At 41.9% G+C, this 20,639-nt stretch overlaps 1 protein-coding gene across 2 annotated transcripts in view; it reads left to right on the forward strand.

Moving 5' to 3' along the window:
- Positions 1 to 16,207, forward strand: part of Mcm9 (minichromosome maintenance 9 homologous recombination repair factor) — a 68,454-nt gene extending 52,247 nt beyond the window's left edge. Inside the window, exons 9-13 of one of the 2 annotated variants that reach the window (XM_038339087.1) lie at positions 5,446 to 5,648; positions 6,523 to 6,726; positions 10,132 to 10,214; positions 10,655 to 10,800; positions 13,498 to 16,207. In XM_038339087.1, coding sequence (XP_038195015.1) covers positions 5,446 to 5,648; positions 6,523 to 6,726; positions 10,132 to 10,214; positions 10,655 to 10,800; positions 13,498 to 14,956 — 2,095 coding nt within the window. In that variant the 3' untranslated portion in view covers positions 14,957 to 16,207. Of the gene's footprint in view, positions 1 to 5,445; positions 5,649 to 6,522; positions 6,727 to 10,131; positions 10,215 to 10,654; positions 10,801 to 13,497 lie in introns of those variants that run through there. The other variant, XR_005286522.1, reaches the window with a different exon arrangement.
- The last annotated feature ends 4,432 nt before the right edge of the window (positions 16,208 to 20,639 follow it).

A 20,639-nucleotide genomic window follows, 5' to 3' on the forward strand; every position in this document is an offset into this window, starting at 1 on the left:
AACCATCATTTATGTATTCTGGCCCCTGTCTCTGGAAGCGTTATAGATTTCACCTTAAGACAGTCAACAGCTTTCTTACAGCATCATTTTCTAGAACACAGCTATCTGTGTTTGTTTTATTTCTCCCTTTCTCATATCCCAAGTGACTTTAAGTTGTTGATTTGGAAAGCATTTTGATCTGAATTATGATCTCCCTTAATGACATTAGTGTAGACTGCTCAGTTAGACTAGATCCTGCCTACAAGACTACAGGAGATTTCTCTAAGGGTTTTTTTTTTTTTCTTAACATGTCACTTTAACATACTAAGGGGTATAGGTGGAGGCTGCTCATTTATTTCCTGGACTCTCACACCCAAGTAACCACACAGAAACTGTACTAATTACAATACTGTTGGCCAGCAGTTTAAGCATATTTCTAGCTAGCCCTTTCATCTTAAATTGACCCGTTTTTATTATTCTGTGTATTATCACGAGGCTCATGGTTTACTGGCAAGTTTCCAGGCTGCATCTGTCTCCTCGGCAGCTATCTGGCATCTCTCTGACTCTGCCATCTTTCCTCTTCTATCTGCTTGGAATTCCTGCCTTACTCTGTTCTGCCCTGTTGTAGACCAAATCAGCTTTATTCATTAACCAATGGTAACAAGACATATTCACAGGATACAGAGGGGAATCCCACATCAAAGGGGTAATAATTCTTTTCAAAAATAAGAGCTATAAACTTATTGTTCCATTTTTCTATGCTAATTTGCCTTTTGCATTCAGATTAAACATTACATTATGCTCATTTCACATGATGGACACATAACCTACACAAACATATCATAGCTCATACCTACCCCATTGTAATTGGGAATTGTTACAAAATTAGGAAGGAACCAAGTTGTTTTTTACAATATGACTTAATAAAATCAGAATGTAAACAAAGATAAAAATACTAAGGAAGCCTAGAGTTTACAAAACTGTAAATTATGATGGTAACCAAAGAGAAACTTCTCAGTAGATGTTGAGGAAAACCAATAATTCATTCCTTGCTCGTGTTGCTTAAACCTAGAACCTTTGGGTAAGCAGTGCCATCTGACCACACTACCCATACTAACCTCAAACTCTTGAGCACAAGGGCTCCTCCTACTTCAGATTCTCAATTAACTGAGTTTAGCACGTAGCACAGTTCGTAGCAATGGAACATTTTGCGTGTGTGTCATAATGCCATCAATGTGTTATTTTCTATAGCTTTATGGGATTTTTTTTGGGGGGGGGAATCCTGCTTTGTTCTTAGCAGCTGTGTTCTTTAACTGAGGTTCTCTTAATACAGGAATGTGAGACAACCTAGAAACCTTTATGTGAAGGTTGCATCTCAAACTGGTTTTTTGGAGTAACGCTTTTACTGTTGTGTTTGCCCTGATGAAAAGGTTTGGAACATACTAGAAAGGATTTTTACTCCTTATGATTAGTAAGAGTGGACCAACTTCTTCAGCAAACAGTAGTTAACACACCATAGGGTTATCTGTTGCTTATGTCAAACACTAATCCCATTGTGAGGGCCCTGCCATCATAATGTCATCTTAACCTGAAACCTCCCAAAGGCCCCATCCATTGCCATCCTGCCTGATATTAGGAAATTAATATGTGACTCCATTCTTCCCACTCCTGTGTTGGGAGGGTGTAAAATGCAAAACAAAACCTACTGACTTGTCTTAAATGCATTCATTTTATTCATTGTTAAATGCAGTCACAGTGTTATGCAGTCATTTTTCAACTCTCTGTCTTATGGACTGAAACCAGAATTCATTGACTCCGTTTTGCTTCCTGCTAAATTCTACATCCGGTGTCTGTGAACTTGTCTACTTTTGATACTTCCTCTCAATAGTTCTACCATTGTACTTACCATGATACCCTCGAGCCCATCCATATTGGAGCTCCTTAAGGCTGCGTATCTATTCTTTCTTCTGTGTACACTTGGGCTTTTTCTGTCCCTCAGTAGTTGTGTCTGGCTGCAAGAGAAATGAGGTGGCATCAGGTGTCTATCTTAATGCCATTTAAGTAAATTTCATAGTCTAATCTTTTCATACCATCCAGGCAGTTTGCTGGATCTCTGTTGTTCAAAAACTTTTCAATCTTGCCATCCTCCTGGGGTTTAGCATAATTTTTCTAAACCTCAAGTTTTCTAAGCTGTCTTTATTGTCATTCATTTCTCCTTAAAACCTGGTCAGTTCTTTCTTATGCTCCTCTCTTTCAGGTGAAAGAGGAAAGTCTCCTACCAAGGAAAGTGTATTTTATTTGTGTTACTATCTAATGCAGGTTAAAGGGGGATGGCTCTGTGTCACACAGCCCCTCAGGCACAGGCTCCTTTCCAGTTGACTCTGACTCCAGGGCTTTGTCCTTCCCAGTTAACAAAGGAAATCTATGGAGGGTTTCTGAAGGCTGTTAGAGACTAGGAGGACAGCTAGGAGTGGTACCTGCTTTGTGTTTGTTGTATTGGTATTTTAGCAGACTTGGTGTTACAGCCCTTTTCAGCTGTGAAAGGAGATGGAAATACAGTCTTACTTCCTTACCAGGGGAAAGAAAACAAGATTTGGGGAGGATACAGGAAGCACTCCACGGGCTGGCTAATTTGGAAGGAGCGACATATGTTAGCTATAAAGGTCATAAGTAGCCGGGCGGTGGTGGCGCACGCCTTTAATCCCAGCACTCGGGAGGCAGAGGCAGGCGGATCTCTGAGTTCGAGGCCAGCCTGGTCTACAAGAGCTAGCTCCAGGACAGGCTCTAGAAACTACAGGGAAACCCTGTCTCGAAAAACCAAAAAAAAAAAAAAAAAAAAAAAAAGAGGTCATAAGTACACACGGGGAGTAGTCTAGAAGGAAGTATTTTCTTGACTTCTTGAGGATCTGTGAAAATAACATATATGACAAGTTTATGATTTTTAGAAAATGTATTCCTGTGTGTGTAGGAAATTTTAAACGTGTGGATGAAATAAGTGGAAAAGTAGCTTTTTCAGAATCTACAGTATTTTCCGTCCTTAAATCTATTATAGAAAAATGTGTATATCAGCATTATGATTCAAGATTGTTGAAGTTATGCATATAAAATAAATTGAGTTTCATAAATACTAAACCAAATGAAGCTTTATTTTTACCTTTTCAATAATATCTATTTCTTGAGCATCGCCAGAGAATGTAAGGATAATAGAGTAAATAATCCCTCGAGGGAGATCAAATGTAGTGCAGAAAATAAGACAGATAATTAGGTATCTGAACGTGTCAGGCAGATCAAGACCACAGCAGTGGCATGTCCAAAATGGGCTGGCTCCCAAGAACACAGTCCAGAAATGAAAGAGCATTGATCTTGGCACTCGGCAGATCTTGGCTTGAATCTTAGAGCACCTGCTATTGAGGGCAACTTTCAGAAGTTTATGTCTCTGAAATTCTGCTCTCTTTATTTTCAGGCTTAATACCATAGATGCAGTTTTGTTCTGTTTCTTTGCCATTCTTACAGAGACCTCCACCAAGCATGGCCAGTGTGGTTTGGGGGGGTTAGGAAATACTGTCACACCGAAGTAATGAGACTGATTTCAAGTCCTAAGCATCTGCCAGTTTGGCACATCAGTTGTAAAAGCTGTACTATCCATTTGTTTTCTCTTCAACTAAGTTTTAAAAGTGGGGCCAAGGTTTTGGTAAAAATGACTTGTCAGTCTTATTCAATAGTGACTTTGTGTGCTATTTGCCACAAGTAAAGATTTTTAAATGTTTTCGGCCTCAGGGAAAGAAGAAATTGCTAGAGATGTCTGGAAATAGGATGGAGATGAACAAATGTAGCTCATATTTGCTGCCACAGGACTGTGACTTCTAAGAGGCAGGTATTCCACTCTATAAATGGTTACCAAGTGCAAAGCACACACAGATAAAAATGGTATACTTTTCTGTTAGTAAATATAGTGCATTTTTGAGACTTAATTAGCTTTAAGGTGATATCTAAATAAATCTACATCCATTCCTGTCATCACTGGTTGCTTAGGTCGTTGTATCTTCTGCTAGGCCATTCACTGTGCCAGCACCCATGCACCTCTGTGTTGCCCCTTCCTTTCTAATCCGCCCAGCGAGTCCTTTCATAATTGCTCCTCAAAACTCCATGTCAAACTGATCCCAGACTTCTTCCTGAGTTCTTTTTCCCCCTGCACTCTTTTTCTTTCCTATCTAGAATAATCAAAACAAAGCCGGGCAAGGTGGTTCGTATCTATAGTCCTAGCACTACAGAATCTAAAGCTGGAAGATTCTGAGCTTGAGTTTGAAGCTGGCATGGGTTATATAGTAAGTTCAAGGTGGTGGCAGGAAGAGGTGGGTAATTCCTGGGGTCAACTTCACTACATCTGGAATTAATTAAAACCCAAGTGGGGTTTTTCTTAATTAAATCATTTAAAGTGGGAAGACCAACTTTTAATCTGTATTTTTTGAGGTTATTCTGGGCCATGCCTTCTGGTAGCAGCCTATATAAAGGACGTGGAAGAGGGGAGCTCTTTGCTCTTTGCCTGTTTGCCCTCACTCTCAGTTCACTGGCATTAGAACCTACTCCTTTGGGATTCTGGTGTATACTGAAGAGCAGCTGAGACATAGTGCCTTGTGGACTGAACCATTCTTGGATTCTTGGACTTTCCCTTGGTAGACAGCCATTGCTGAACTAGCAGGACCACAGCCTATAAGCCACTCTATTAAATCTCACATATAGTCATTCTATCAGTTCTGTTCCTCTAGAGAACCCTAGTACAGATTTATGGATAGTTGGATGATTGATAGATAGATAGATAGATAGATAGATAGATAGATAGATAGATAGATAGATAGATAGATTAAAATCAAAAAATAAGCAAATACATAAGAAGTTGTTCCCTCAACCATTTTTCCCAGTATCATCCTCTTCTTCTACCTTCCACACTACATATATTCTTCAAACTAATAATGCCCAGATGATTTGAAGAGTCTAGTTGAAAAGCTGCTTCATATCATTTCTGTGATTATCTTTTCCGTCTACATAGGAAAATACATGCTGCCTTATTTCCCCTGTATCTTTAACCATAAAGAACTTCCTGGATGCCGTTTTGAATTAGATTATAACTAGTAGAGTACAAACTACTTAAGTATTGTATCCAGACTTGGTTTACTTTTTCACAGATCTTAGTGCTTAAAACATGGAGGGTTATGAGATGTTATGCTCATCATAGGAGCATAAAAAGTGTTTACGGAACAATTCTCTTAAAGATACCCATTCCAGTTCGCTAGAACTTGGTGTTTCAGTTCTTTGTTTTGTTTTGTTTTTTGTTTTTTGTCTCTCCATTTTCTTTCACAGAAGTTTCTGGAGATTTTCAAGGTACAAGTACAGCCCCATTTTATAACAAGTGCTATCTTACTTCTTGTTCGAATCTCAGTTAATGAATTGTTCCCTTTATCTTGGTAGCCTTGTTTGTAAGCTGAACACAAGGACCACCATCCTGGCAGCAACTAACCCCAAAGGCCAGTATGACCCCCAGGAGTCCGTGTCTGTGAACATTGCCCTTGGTAGCCCACTCCTAAGTCGATTTGACCTCGTCCTGGTTTTGCTCGACACCAGGAACGAAGACTGGGACCGCATCATTTCTTCCTTCATCTTAGAAAATAAAGGTAGGCGAAGAGAAACAAATCACTCACTATGAGAAGGAAAGATTAAACCTAACCAAAGGCTATATTCCCTTAAATTAAATACTCAAGATGTCTGTGTTGACAGGTGATGGAGAGAAGCATAGGCAAAAGGCAGCTGTGAAACTAGTTAGTGGGCTTCAGCATAATGAACAGAGGGGAAAGTGGCTGTCTCCACCTCCGTCATGAGAACATAGGTGAACTATATATGCATGTAGGTGGGTAGTTAGGTAGATGATAGATAGATAATAGATAGATAGATAGATAGATAGATAGATAGATAGATAGATATCTGAATATCCTTTTTCATAAGAGACATCCTTGTGCTGAAAAATTAATACTCTTGCACACAAAGAAAACTGGAGAGAATTATGAAATAGAAATCAATAAATGTTAGTTTTCTTTAAATTTGACCTACTTAAGTTTCTATTACTATATATGAGACCAGAATTATTCTAAATAATTTTCACTCTGGGGTTAACTTTTTTTTTTTTTTACTAATCTTATATCTAAACAGCTTATTCTGAGCTACATGCTAAAAGGAGAATAGGCCTAGATTTCAGTGGACATAAAACCTGAAGCTTACCTTTTAAAAATGTAAATAGGAGCCGGGTGTGGTGGTGTGTATTTTTAATTCCAACACTTGAGAGGCAGGCAGATCTCTGTGAGTTCCAGATTATCCTAGTCTACAGAGTGAGTTTCAGGAGAGCCAGGTATGTCTATATAGAGAGATTCTGTCTTAAAAAATCCAAAACAAATAAATATTAAAATGTGTATAGGAACTTTCTCAAATTCCTCAAAATAAGATGTCTCCCCTGTTTTTTAATCTACTGATCCAATGTCTGGTGTATGAACACAGGTTACCCCAGCAAGTCGGAGAATCTGTGGAGCATGGAGAAGATGAAAACCTACTTCTGCTTCATTAGGAATCTGCAGCCCACATTGTCTGATGTGAGCAATCAAGTACTCCTGCGATACTATCAAATGCAAAGGCAGAGTGATTCCCGAAATGCAGCCCGGACAACCATCCGCCTATTGGAAAGCTTGATCCGATTAGCAGAAGGTTCATTTTATTTTACAGATATTTTTATTGAGTGCCTAGTTTGTACAAGGCATGTTTTGTGCATTTAAAAGATGATAAGAGTAATCTCCACTCAAAGGTACTCATAGTCACTTTCAAAGTAAAGACTGAAGAGGGTATTTTTTTTATGAACTTGAGTGTGCTTATCTTCGGTGCATAAATATTTAAAATTCCAATATTCTCTTGGTGGATTCTTTGAGTTTCCTTTCCTGTCCTGATTACTTTGGGTTTTTTTTTGTTTTTGTTTTTTTTTGTTTTGATTTGGTTTTTCGAAACAGGGTTTCCCTGTAGTTTCTAGAGCCTGTCCTGGAACTAGCTCTTGTAGACCAGACTGACCTCGAACTCAGAGATCCGCCTGCCTCTGCCTCCCGAGTGCTGGGATTAAAGGCATGCGCCACCACCACCCAGCCATTTGGGTTTGAATTCTGTTTTGTCAGATAATAAAATGACTGAACCAGCTTGCTAATATCTATGTTTGATGGGTAAGGTGTATTTCTTGGATTTCTTTCTAGCAGGAAGGTGGATCCTGTTTTCTAATCCAGCTAACAAGTCTATGTCTTTTTGTTGAGGAGTTGAGAATATCAATGTTGAGAGATATCAATGAGCAGCATTTACTGATTCTTGTTGTGTTGTGATGGTGTGCATTTTTCCTTATTCCTTGTGTTTTCTTGGGTGTGATCAACCTCTTCAGGTTGAAATTTTTCTTCTGGTGCCTTCTGTGGAGCTGGATTTGTAGGTGGATGGTGCTTACATCTTACCCTTTTGCTGGGCGTGTCATTTGGCGACATCTGTGGTCTCTCAGAGTTTCCATACTCCGAGTATCTATCTGGGCCCTCTGACTTTTAGAGTCTCCTTTGAGAACTCAGGTGTTATTCTAATGGGCCTGCCTTTATATGTTATTTGGTCTTTTGCCCTTGCAGTTTTTAATATCTTTTCTTTGTTCTGTACATTTAGTAGCATGATTATGTGCTATGGGGAATTTCTTTCCTGGTCCTGTATGTTTTGTATTCTTGTACTTGATTGATAGGGTAGACCTCCTAATCTTGAAATTAGGAAATTGTCTTTTCTCTTATGACTTCATTGAAAATACTTCCTGTACCTTTCTTTGACCTGCATTTATTCTCCATGAAATATGGTCTTTTCAGTGTCCCAGATTTCCTGGGAGTTTTGTACCTGGATTTTATTTTAACATTTTCTTTGAATGAGGTACCCATTGCTTCCACCAGTCTTCAACACCTGAGATTCCCTCTTTCATGTAGTCTGTTGTTCTGCTGAGGCTCACTTCTGGACTTTAGTCTGACTTCCTCCATTTGTTATTTCCAGTTTTATCTCATGGGGTTTTGTTTTGTTTTGAGTGATTCTATTTCTTGGTTACACTCTACTTTCATGCTGTGATTGTTTTCCTTGTATCATTCCACTGTTTGTGTTTTCACAGACCTCCTTAACGGATCTGTTTTATCTTCTCTGAGGTCTTGGGCTTCAGCTGCATTACATTTCTTAGGACCTACTGTAGTGAGATTACTGGGTTCTGGGTAGAGGCATATTGTCATGGTGATTATTGATTGTATTTTTGTGCTGGTGTCTAGGCATCCAGGGTTGGGATGGCTGTGGTACTAGCTGTTGCTATCTGCTCTTGTCTTTGCTGGGTGGCTGTTCCTTTCCTTGTTTTTGATTGGCCTCTCTGCATTTTAGGAAAGTGTGTTGCTGTGGGTTGGCAAGGAGGGAGTGCTTCTGCAGGTCAGTGGGTAGGAATAAAGGGGGGCTAGGAGAAAATTTTGGGAGAGACTTCAGGAAAGACCTAAGGGAATCCTATTCACCTAGAGCTGGGGTCTGCAGGGAGTTAGAGATACTGTAGTAAGAAGGGATCCTGCAAATATGTTACAGTACGGTAAAGAATTTTCTGGAGAGACAGAGATGAAAAGGCTGTGGAGACCTGACTTGGAGTCTCTAGTAAATGAAGGTGAGGGGAACCCAGGGCCTGACCTAGAGTTGGAGTCTCCAGTGAGGGGAGTTGAGGTGGAAGGAGGTGAGTCTGTAAGCCTGTTGTTACCTGCCAAGGCTGAGAATGGAGAGATCATAATGGATGACAGGAAGGGAAGAGTGAGTGATTTATCTGCCTAAGTCCCTGCCAGGTGTGACCTGGGACCCAGGGTAGAAAGTGTGTCTAGTATTGGCGGTGAATAGGAAGAAAAAGGTAAGTGCTAGAAGGGTGGGCTCTGAAGATCTACAGGAAGTAGGAAGACTAGTCCACTCCAAAGTTTGCAGAGTTCTCCAGGAATGCAGGTAGGGTAGGAGGACAGGCTCTTCCCCAGGAATGCAGGGAGGGTGGGACAGGCTCTTCCCCAGGAATGCAGGGAGGGTGGGAGGACAGGCTCTTCCCCAGGAAAGCAGGGAGGGTGGGAGGACAGGCCCCTGTAAGCAGTCTGCTACAGGGCTGGGGGTGAGACTGGGGAGATTGTAATGAAGGACAGGGAATGGGGGTGAAATCCACCTACCTACCTGACTCCCAACCCATATGGCCACTGGGTTCCCAGACAGAGTGTTGCCAGCTCTAATAGGTAGCAAGGGTTGGGGTGAGGAGGGAAAGCGGAGTCCACAGCAAGGTTCAGTGAAGTCCCCAGGAAATGGAGGTAAAGTGGGAACAGGGCTTCTGCAAAGCTGTCTGTCACACAGCTGGGGATAAGACTGGAAAACTTCAGCGGAGGACAGGAGGAAGAGTGCAAGTCGCCTGCCCAGTACCCAGCCCAGTGTCTCATGCTTATTTATAACCAATCAGCAAAACTGTACCACATCCTATCCCAGAGGCTTAGGGTTCACACGTACGCATGCAGCTAATGTCCATCTCAGCATTTACACTTTACCTGTGTGCAAATAAATAATATTCACATGAATTGAATGTAGCATCATGAAATCATGTAAACTTAATAAAATGCCATACATAAATGAACCTCATTTTATTCAAGGATTTATAGCTAACATTCTGGCAAGAAAAATCTAAAAATTCTTACTTGCTAGTTTGATGCTTAAAAGGCTCGTAAATCATAGATAAAAGAGGTGCCAGAGATAAGAAATGAGTTTTAGTTTTGTATATTTAAATGAGAGTAAAAAAATGAAGAATAAAAATTTCTGAATATTAAATGGATGTTATTACAGTGATTTCTGTGCTGGAGTTAAAACATTTTCATATAAATACACAAAATTGTGTGGGCTATAATGGATGAGGCCTGCTTTTAGAGAAACTACTTTGAAGATGGTTGTCTGTTCTAGTAAAATTAACTGATGATTAATTTAGCTCATCTATAAAATGCAAGTTTAGAGGGTAGAAATGTCAAGTGCAGGATTGCATTTATCACCTCAGATATTCCTAAAAGTGTCTTGCTATCTTAGCTCACGCTCGCCTGATGTTCCGCAATACTGTGACGCTGGAAGACGCTATTACGGTGGTGTCAGTGATGGAATCCTCAATGCAGGTAAGGATATTTTATGCCTAATGTTCACCTAATTACGAACTCTTTTTAAATGGCACTTTATTAATATACTAAGAGTTGTAAAATTGATAGAGTTCTATACCTTGTGCTTCCTTGAAAAATCCAAAAGCAATCATTTGAAAGAAGGGAGCTGTTGCCCTTGCCTTTGCCTGTAAATGGGAAGTAGCAGGTCTCAGTAGTTTTCTTCCTCAGCAACCTTAGGAAAGTTCATGCTTTCACTAGTGACCTGTGGCTTCCCTGGCACAGTGATCACCCACTGCAAGGGAAAGGATATAGAAATTTGAAAGGGTTCCGTGACTGTGATGCCTAAGACGAGGGTGTAGAAATTCAGTCTTTCCCACCTAAGATCAGTGGTCCCTGGTGTGTCCTTACTCTTGTGCAAGTTGATCTGTGACTGTCCCTGGTGTTTTCTTGCCCCTCAGGGAGGTGCTCTGCTTGGAGGTGTGAATGCTCTTCACACTTCCTTCCCTGAAAGCCCACGGGCACAGTACCGGAGGCAGTGTGAACTCATTCTGGAAAAGCTGGAACTGCAGAGTCTCTTGAGCGAAGAGCTTAGAAGACTTGAAAGGTAAAGGAGGAAATCAAAGGCAGGCACATGGAGAAAGATGCCTCCTTGGCACTGAGTAAAACTTGAAGCATGGTTGGCAGAAAACTGCCAGGCATCAATTCATTGTCTGTTGCTGTATGATCAACCACTGCAAAACTCAGTGCCTTAAAACAAACAAAAAACAAAACTTACACGATTTTAGTGCTTAATTTTTGGGGAGTCAGAAATTCAGGCTGATTCAGGGGAGATGGCTGTCTCTTCATGTCATGTTGACTGGGTCAATAACTGGGGAATGGCAGAACTCCTCACTTATGAAGTGTGGATGATAGACATGGGAGGGCCATGGGGTGATATGTTACATGAATTAAAACGTGTAACTTTACCTAAAGACATTTGGCCTGAACTTCAGTGTTCCCTAAATGCATGGGTTTCTGTAAAGCTAGACTTTGAATCTTCACTTCTGAAATGAGTAAGAAATGGCAAGATCATCTGTCTGTCCAGGATCAGTCAGAGTGTTTTCTTCACAGCAGACAATGCATGGGGTGCGTGTTGAAGCTTAGTGGCTGTCCGCACTGGGATTGTTGGCTGCATTAAGTCAGACCTTGGAAATATCTCTCCTAGCATTTTTCTCCACTCCGCTGTCTGTCTGACTTCTCCCAGCAGCATTCTGCTTCTAATTCAAACCTATCACATTTCTCCTGGGCAATGAGCGGAGCTGGCTTCACTCCCTAGTAACAGGTACCCCGCTGCAGTAAACTGGCACTGTGTGAGCTTAATCAGCTCTCCTTTGGCCCTAGCCACTTTCATGACCCAGAGCATGTGTGGTTAGGTGTAGCCGATCCTCAGAAGGCTCAGCTGGACTCAGTTCAGCTTTGCCTGGGACAGTCTGCTTGACTTTTGGCTAGCTCAGTCTACCAGAAGTGATAAATGCTGGAGTCAAGAAAAGCGGACCACAAGGCTTAGCCTTAGCCATCTCATATTGAGAAGTGATTCTCCTGGACTAGAGTGGGAGAAGTCTACAGGACTATCAAAAATCAAACAAACAAAAAACCAATTCTGCCTTCAATTGTCTACTGTTATTTCTTAATCATGAAGAAACATGTTTTGGTGTTGATCTTCTCAACACAACAGAACCAAGTGCCTCACACTAGGGGTAAATTATCTTCAAGATCCAATTGGAAGCTAATTCCATCAAGTCATAAGAACCCAGCTAACCTATATATTTTTGCCATTTAGGAAAGACTCCCCTAACAGATGTCATAGTAAAATCGCTTATATTTTCCCATACTTTCTTCCAGAAGATGCTTAACTAGTTCCCACCACAAACAATAGCCATTCTGACGACTCAGATCAAACGGCACAGATAACACATGGTTGTAGGATGTTGTAGCACAACTGCAGGAATTTCTTGAGGATATTTAATGACTTTTAAAAAAATAGCATGATCAAACCATTCCACTCCCGAAGTCCCTCGGCTCTGAGCCCGTTCTTCCATAGCTCTGACAAGTGTGAGGGTCCTGACACTTACTGATGCTGAAGTGCTCCCCTCATGGTGGGGATTTGGAAAGCTGCTTGCTTCTCTGTTTGGCTGCAACCCAAATTAGAAACAAGGAGCCTATTACTGTGTTGCTATTTCTAAACCTGTGAGTAATAAGTTTATAATCCTTTTATAATTTGTAATTACTTTTATAAAAGTAATATATGTTCTTTGTACTTTTTAATAACTAGAAGTAGTGAATTAGTAAAAAAAAAAACAAAAGTCAAATATAATTTTATTTCCCAGAACTATATATTAACCTAATATATTTAATCTATATTTTTAAATTTTTTTCTGTTACTGTACATGAATTTTAGAATAATTTCTCATCTACCTTTAAGTGTAATTTCCTTTCAGATTTAGCACATGGAAGCAGGGTCATATATTTCACTACAGTGGGCTGACATTTCTAAGTTTAGGACCTTCTGAAGGATCCACTCTGGGAAGCAGTAATTTCTGCTAGAAAGTGGTTCTGGCTTGTGCTTGGCTTTAACATGCCTGATATTGAGAGCAGTAGATCCTTCATCCAAAGCTGATGAGCAGGTGCTAATTCTGTGTCAGAGCGCTGGAGAGCTGCTCAGAGGTTCTGAGGGAGCATGATGGGGCTTTGCAGGAAAGGGTAGTCAGTGCCCAGAGGGTCCGCTGTGCTCTGAAGGTGGGCAGGCATTGGCAGTGGCAAGCAGGCCACAGACTTTACTCCTGAGGCAGGCAGTTCTTGTGTACACTGCAATTTATTACCTCCATTGAATAATGCTGAATCCGCATCTCCAGGGCTGCCTGGTGAAACCATCAGAGCCATCCCTTAGCAATGGCAGCTTCTGTGCAGGGAGTCTCAGTGTTTCTGTGTTTGTGTGTTACACAGGAAGGGCTCTGAATGAGTGTTTCATACAGGTCTGCAAAGGGTCTCAGTGAAGTCAGTGCTTCCAGAGTGATCTGAAAGCCTAGACCAGCCTCTGGTTTCATTTTCTTTGTTTTACTGCAGTTTTTAGGTTGAAAGAAAATGCTTGCCAGAACCCTGAATTCAAAGTAATTTTCTTCTACTCTGGGAGACTGTACTTGTTACTGACTTGAAATTGTGTTGCACTTAAACCTTCCAGGTGGCATCTCAGAGAGTAAAGAAACAGAAGGCTGGCATAGAATTTCCTTCTTTCAGTGTGTTTTCCTTATCTGTCTCTGCCCAGGTTACAGAATGACAGTGTGCACCATCCCCAGCCACAGGCAGTAGAGGTCCAGGCAGCGCCAGGTTCTTCGAGAAATTACCCAAGGGACAAGCCATGGCTCGGGACTTCAGCACAGCAGGAACAGGGCTGTAGCTGGCCCCACTCCTCCCCTGCAGGGGGTGCCCTGGAATGTCCTGATGGAGACGCTGCACCTAGTCTGGAGTGTAATGGACCAACAAGTAGTAACCATTCAGCACAGCACAAAGGTGGTGGAGATGACAACTTAGACTGGCTTGACCTCATGGCTTCTCCTGAGATTGAACCCAAGAGCCGTGCTGTGTCTCCTGAACTGAAAACAACTGAGGAAAAGGTGGCTTTGAAAATCCCCAAGAAGAGATCTCAGAATAAGGAGAAGCCTGGGCCAGGGCACAGGAGCAAATTATTAGAAACTGGACATCTGCCGTCATCAGGAGCCAGGGATGCTCCCTTAAGGCCGCACAGTATTGAGAGTACAAAGGCTAGGAAGGCAGCGGTTGTATCTGAAGGAGGAGAACAGGGTGATGAACCAGATCCAGATTCTGGACTGACTCATGTGCCCCACAGTCTCCCCAAACTGAGGAAAGAGGGGTCCCAGATCTTGTGTAGAAGCACAACCCGGGTGCGATCACTGCCACCCACAGTCCCATTTCCCTCGTCTGAACTAGAGAAAACAACAGGAACACCCAAAAGAAAGAGACAGAAATCTCCTGCTCAGCTGGGGGAGCCTGAACCAGAAAGTGGTGAGACTACACACACTCCACTGGAGAAACTGGCCAAATTCACTTTCAAGCAGAAGACGAAACTGAGCCACTCCTCTGAGGGCCTCAGCCCTGTCCCTCCCCATTCTACTAAAATAGCAGCCCACAGTTCTAAAGTTCCCCAACAAAGAACAAGAAGAGAAGCAGCTGTGCCTGTGGAAGGCCCAGGAAAGCTGACATCTACCTCAGAAGACAGATGCTCTGACCAGCTGCAGGGAAGGACAAAGGAGCTCTCAAGGCAGCCACCAGAGAGAAATCAACCAAGAGAGGAGCGGGAACAGAAGCCTGAAAGAAGGGTTGTTCAGCTCGATTTGGAGCTTGGGAACCAGGCTGGGCCTTCCCATCTAGCTTGTGAGAGAGACAGAAAGGAAGGGGTTTCCTGTGGCAATAAAAGCAGCAAGGTTCATGCTGGCACATTAGCCAGACTGGCAAATTTCTCCTTCGCTTCCCCATCAGAATCCAAATCAGAATCCCTCCCTCCTGAAAGGAAGGACCTCCGGGAGAGAAGCCACAGCCCTCCTGCAGCCCCAGCTCCAGTGCTTGGCCAGCAAAGACAGTCTTTTCAGCTGCAGCCATCCACTGAGAGAGTGAATCTTTCCACTCTCTCTCTCTTCACGCTCTCAGAACTAGATGACGAAGCATTAGATTTTGACTGGGATGAAGAGATGAGAAAAAAGCCATAATTATGAAAAGCAATCTACCCAGAATTGTCTTCCCCAACTCAACCGAGTGCCTTCAAAGGGTAGTGCAGTATTTATAGACGTACACACAGTGTATATTAAGTGCCGTGCAGAAGTCCAGCTATCTTGTTGGGTTTATAATTTCAGGGTTATCTTCATGATTTAAAATGCTAAATAATTCATTTTGGTTAGTGTGATACCAGCCCTTGGGATGAATGAGTTAATGATTCATTTCACAAAAAGATAACTTGCCATCCCAGGGCATTTCTAGTTTTTCACATATTTTTGTTTATGTTTATTTGGTTGGTTTTTATTGTATTGTTTTGGTTTGGGGGTTTCTTTTTTAAAAAATACAAAAGTTATATTCTAAGTTGCCTCTTTCACTGATCCAGACCAAATGGCAAGAAGGGAGCACCCATAAATCTAACAGGGCAGATGAGTGTTTTCTGTTCTCTATGTCTATTTTCCTTTGTATTTTCTACTCAGTCTCTGTGGAATGTGGTGAGTGTTTGTTAACATTTGAAATGATTTGCCAAAATCATGTGGTTTTCTCAGACTTTTGTCTTTATTCTCCTGCATCAGATCAAATGTGACCAGTACATTTCCGTCTTTGAGAAGTGTGCTTTCATTCCGTGGCATCATCAAGGCAAGTCACATAGTGACTTTCTGAGCACCAACCCTTTGAACTTTCTCTTCCCCTTGAGCCAGTACTCCCTGGTTTGATTGTCTTTTGCTATCAGGTGCCTTCAGTACACCTTCAATCATGTGGTTAGAAAGGAGTGCAAACCAGAACTCCAGCTGTAATGGGTCACACCACACCAAGGTTAATATGGAAATGTTACCCTGCTAGGCTGTCATTAGTATCTTTAAAACCAAGCAAATTGGCTTAGGCTATGACTCAGAAGTAGAATGCTTATCTAGAATGTATGACGCCCAATATTAAATCCCTGGCACTACAAAAACTAAATATGTCAGCAAAAATAAAATAAAATAAAACAAAAGAAGTTTCTGTTTCTAGTGGGAATAGGTAGCTCAAGCTCTATTCTGTGTGTTTCTAAAACCCTTTTTTTGGATTCTAGCAGAGGTTTTGGGGGTTCTGTTCTTACAGCTTACTTTGAAGTATATATTTATAACAATGATTGATTCTTTTAGAGGAATTTTGGGTCATGAATTGGTGTGGGACAATTGTCTGTATTCTGTCAATTATATTTTAAATAAACGCTAATTGGCCAGTAGCCAAGCAGGAAGTATAGGCAGGACAACCAGACAGAAAGTAGAGGCGGGTCAATGAGAACAGGAGAATTCTGAAAAGAGGAAAGCCCATTCCTCCACAGTCCTGGCCCAGCCAAAGAAGAAGCAAGATGTGACTACCTCGCTGAATAAGGTACCGAGCCACGTCGCTAACATAGATAAGAATAATGAGTTAATATGTTATAAGAATTAATAAGTCTGAGCTAGTGTGCCAATTAGTTTATAGTTAATGTAGACCTCTATGTGATTTCTTTGGGACTTAATGACTGCGGGAACTGGACAGGACAGAAACCTTAGCCAACAATGAATAGTACTCAAAGCTGTATAAAACTGTATGTTTTATGATATTTACTTCATGAAATTCACACAGGAAAAAAACACAAAAGTTTATGAAACTCAGTTTTCTTAAGCATTTAAAAATTAATTCCCAAATTAACTATCTTATGGAACATTTTAAATTGTTAGAATATAAATTACTTTGGAGTTTTCAGGCCCCTTAAATAGCTCATAAAATTTTTATACAAGGAGTAATTTTAAAATTTATTACGTTCTCACTTAAACCTACTCAAAAACATTGAGACTATGGTTTAAGTAACATATTTCTTCAATCGTTTGATAACGTTCAGGCATAGTATGATTCCGAATGTATTCCTAACCTCCTATCATTTGCTATTTTTTTCTTCCCTAGGTTTAAGTAGACTTCCTAGAACTAAAGAGGAAAGTAAGAATTTGGGATATTTTTTCCTTTTGGAAGAGGAAGTATACACACGAGTGTGCAAGAGCACACTCACCGTTGTTGTACATGTGGAGGAAGACATTGACGTTGGCGTCTATCACAAATTCTTCCTCCTCATTTTTTTCAGACAAGGTCCCTCACTGAACCTGAAGCCTGTTATCCGAGAGCTTTGTGGACCCTTCTGTTTATACCCCAAAGGCTGGGGTTACAGGCATCCACTTCACTCAGCTTGTACATGGGTGCTGGGGATCCATACTCAAGTCTGTAAGCTTGTACAATAAGCACTTTTCCCAGTGAGCCGTCTCTCCAGCCCCATATACATAGGTATGCAACTGTTCTTTCACTGGGGAAGGGGGGCTGAGACAGGATCTCACTCTATAGTCCTGGTTGACCTAGAACTCACTGTTATGATTGTCCTGCTTTGTGTCCTGGTTACAGTAACTATTGCTGTGCTGAAACACCATGACCAGAAGCAAGTTGGTGAGGAAAGTGTTTATTTGACTTACACTTCCACACTACAGTTCATCATCAAAGGAATTCAGGACAGTAACTCAAACTGGAAAGGGACCAGGAGTGCTACAGACTTGCCTGCAGCCAGATCTCATGGAGGCATTTTCTCAATTAAGTTTCCCTCCTTTGGATGACTCTAGCCTGTTAATATAAAACTAGCCTGTCTACTCTGCTTGTGTTTAATGCTCCAAGTCTCCCGCCTTGGCAAATGGGACACTCCCTTACTTCAGTATCCTGTTAGCACCCTGATTTCTGAACGTGTGATGCTGCTTGACAACAGTGGGCCTCCCAGCCTATTTCTCTGTTTGGTTTACATTCCCCAGGTTGTACAAGTGGACATCCCAAAGTAGCTCCATTTTCTCCAAGACCAAACCCCAGCTCCTGAGATGCACAAGGTTCACGTCAGTCTTAGTAATTTCAGAGCTTAATGATTTGACTTTTGTGTTATTTTAAGACACATAACCCTTGCGTAGCCAAGGCTGGCCTGGAGTTCCTGGTCTTGCCTGGCCTCCCAAATGCTAGGGTTATAAGTGCATGTATCATTATGCTCCAGTTAGGGTTTTGCTGCCACTGTTCATCTTGTATGTGGCATAACTCACTAGGTATATGGGGGCCAGCATATAATGCTTTTCACTGTCACTCTGATATACGCAGAGAGCAGTAATAACTGCCGTAATGGCACACTCTATACTGTCCTATCAGTTCCACCATCCTCTAAAGTGCATAGGTTAGGCCAGGTGTGGACCTATAATCCAGGCCCCAAGAGGCTGAGTCAGGAGGGTTGCTGTGACTCAGGCATCAGCCTGGGCTCCACAGTATGTACCCGACCGACTAGCCAAGGTCAAACTCTGATTGAGACCCTGCCTCAAGACCAAAAACAATCCACAATGGGTGTTTGGGAAATTGTTCAGTCTGTTAAGTGCTCTCTTTGAAAGCATAAGGGCCTTGGTTCAACTCCCAGATGTTATGGTGTGTGCTTGTAATCTCAGTTCTGGGCAGTAGAGGCAGATGGACCCTTGGGGCTTGCTGGCCAGCCAGCCTGGCCTACTTAGTAAGCTTCAAGCCAGTTAGAGACCCTTTCCAATGCAAGGTAGATGGCTCCTGAGGAAGGACACCCAACGCTGACCACTGATTATCCCATTGATACCCATACATGAACATGCATCATGCATGCTTGAACACACAAACAGAAGCAGAGAGTAAACTACCCCATGAATGAAATTTTTTTAGGCCACTCTATGTTTGGTTGGAGCTTTAATGCCATGGCATGGTTGAACCATGAAAGCAAGCATTTACATCAAGTGTGTCTTAGCGTGGAAACAACCTTGCTTTAACTTGGGGTTTTTTCATAATAGTGTTTAAACATTGCTTACTCTTTGACTTCTCAGTGCCTGCTGACACACAGGGAGGAGGTACTACACCCAGATTGGCAATTGGGTGAGTTAACTTCTATTGTCTTTACTGTCATCAGTGATGCCATTCACAAAAGCAAAATGCCAGGCATATCTAAGTTAGGTGTTGTTGAGGGAAGCAAATAGGAAACAAATACAAAATGGAAAACCTCGGAAGCTGACCTAAATAAAACTGGCTTTGCTGTAAGCCTCTCTTGAAGGATGAGAACTAGTCTAACCGCCTGGCCATCAGCTGAAAGAAGCAAACATCAGCTCTCCCCTCAGCCTCTCCCAGGGCTTCTGGGTCCTTGTCACTGCTTCTCAGTGGGTGTACTTGTCCTGCCCCCGCCATAGCTGTCCTTTGTGCCGAAGGCTGTTATGCTCCAGGCCCCTTGTAGTTTCTGATACACCTAGGGGCATGGTTCTCCATGTCACATCATGTCCCCTTTCCAGATATGCACCTACCTTCATCTCACTGATTTTGGTCTGTTTTTTTTTTTTGTTTGTTTGTTTTTTGTTTTTTATTTCAGATTCTTGGTTCACAGAGAAGGAAGGGTGTAGGTGACCATGGGACACAAACAGGCACAGCAATCTGGGCTGAGTGAGGGTGGAGACAATCTGGTCAGCCTCCTACATCCCTATATCCCAAGGGCTTTAAGGTTGTGGGAACTATAAGTCTAATTCAAGGACTGGATGGAGACAGTAGATTTCCAGATGCACTTGAATCACCTTTTCCTATGTGCCATGTAAGCTACCTGATGACCGCAAAGCAGCTCCAAACACACAAGCCATTGCTGACAATGTTGATGTACAGATGAGGCTACAGAACACAGAGGGAGCTGCTGCTGTACTGCTGATTTCCAGCTTCACTTGCCCATGTATACATTGATCTCCATAGCTGTTGGAAATACTTAGGTGAGAGCCAAATGGGAGGAAGAATGAAGAGGGTGTTAAAATAAAGTTTATGTTTTTCCAGATATTTTAACTAACTGTACAGTTGCCAACAAAGTAAAGACTAGATCCACTTTGAGGAGACAGAAATACCTAAATGCCAGGCCTGCTTTAATCCTTAGAATTATACAGAAGTAGCAGTGCATAATAATTTCATACCGAAATTATTTTTAATTATGTATTTTATCATTGTTAGAAAACTATTTTTAAAGGTGAAGAATCGATCCACGCATCATGGCTACGTTCCTATAATTCTAGTTCTCAGGATGTAGAGGCAAGAGATTTGTGAGTTTTAGGCCAGCCTAAGATGTGTGAGTTGACAGATCCCTGGGCTATGAAGAGAAATCCTCAATCCTCTCTTGTAGTAGGAGGGCTGCTTGTTTGTTTCCTGACTGCTCAGCCCTGAAATAATCACACAGAAGCTATATTATTTAAATCACTGCTTGGCCCATTTGCTCTAGCTTCTTATTGGTTAACCCTTACATCTTAATTTAACCCATCTCCATTAATCTGTGCACCACCACAAGGTCATGGCCTACCAGCAAAGCTTCAGTGGCGTCTGTCTCCGGCAGTGGCTCCATGGCTTCTCCTAAACTCCGCCTCTTTCTCCCAGTGTTCAGCCTAGCTTTCCCCACCTAGTTCTGCTCTACCCAATCACAGGTCCAAAACAGCTTCTTTATTAGCCAGTGGTATTCATATCATACAAAGGGGCGTCCCACATCACCCTCCCCCACCCCGTGTGTGTGTGTGTGTGTGTGTGTGTGTGTTTGTGTGTGTGTGTGTGAAACTCACCCTCTAGAAGAGTTGAGGGACCTGGCATATCTGAGACTTGCTTTGCCACCTTCAA

The sequence above is a fragment of the Arvicola amphibius genome, chromosome 8, assembly GCF_903992535.2.
Source record: "Arvicola amphibius chromosome 8, mArvAmp1.2, whole genome shotgun sequence".
In the NCBI taxonomy this organism is placed as follows: domain Eukaryota; kingdom Metazoa; phylum Chordata; class Mammalia; order Rodentia; family Cricetidae; genus Arvicola; species Arvicola amphibius.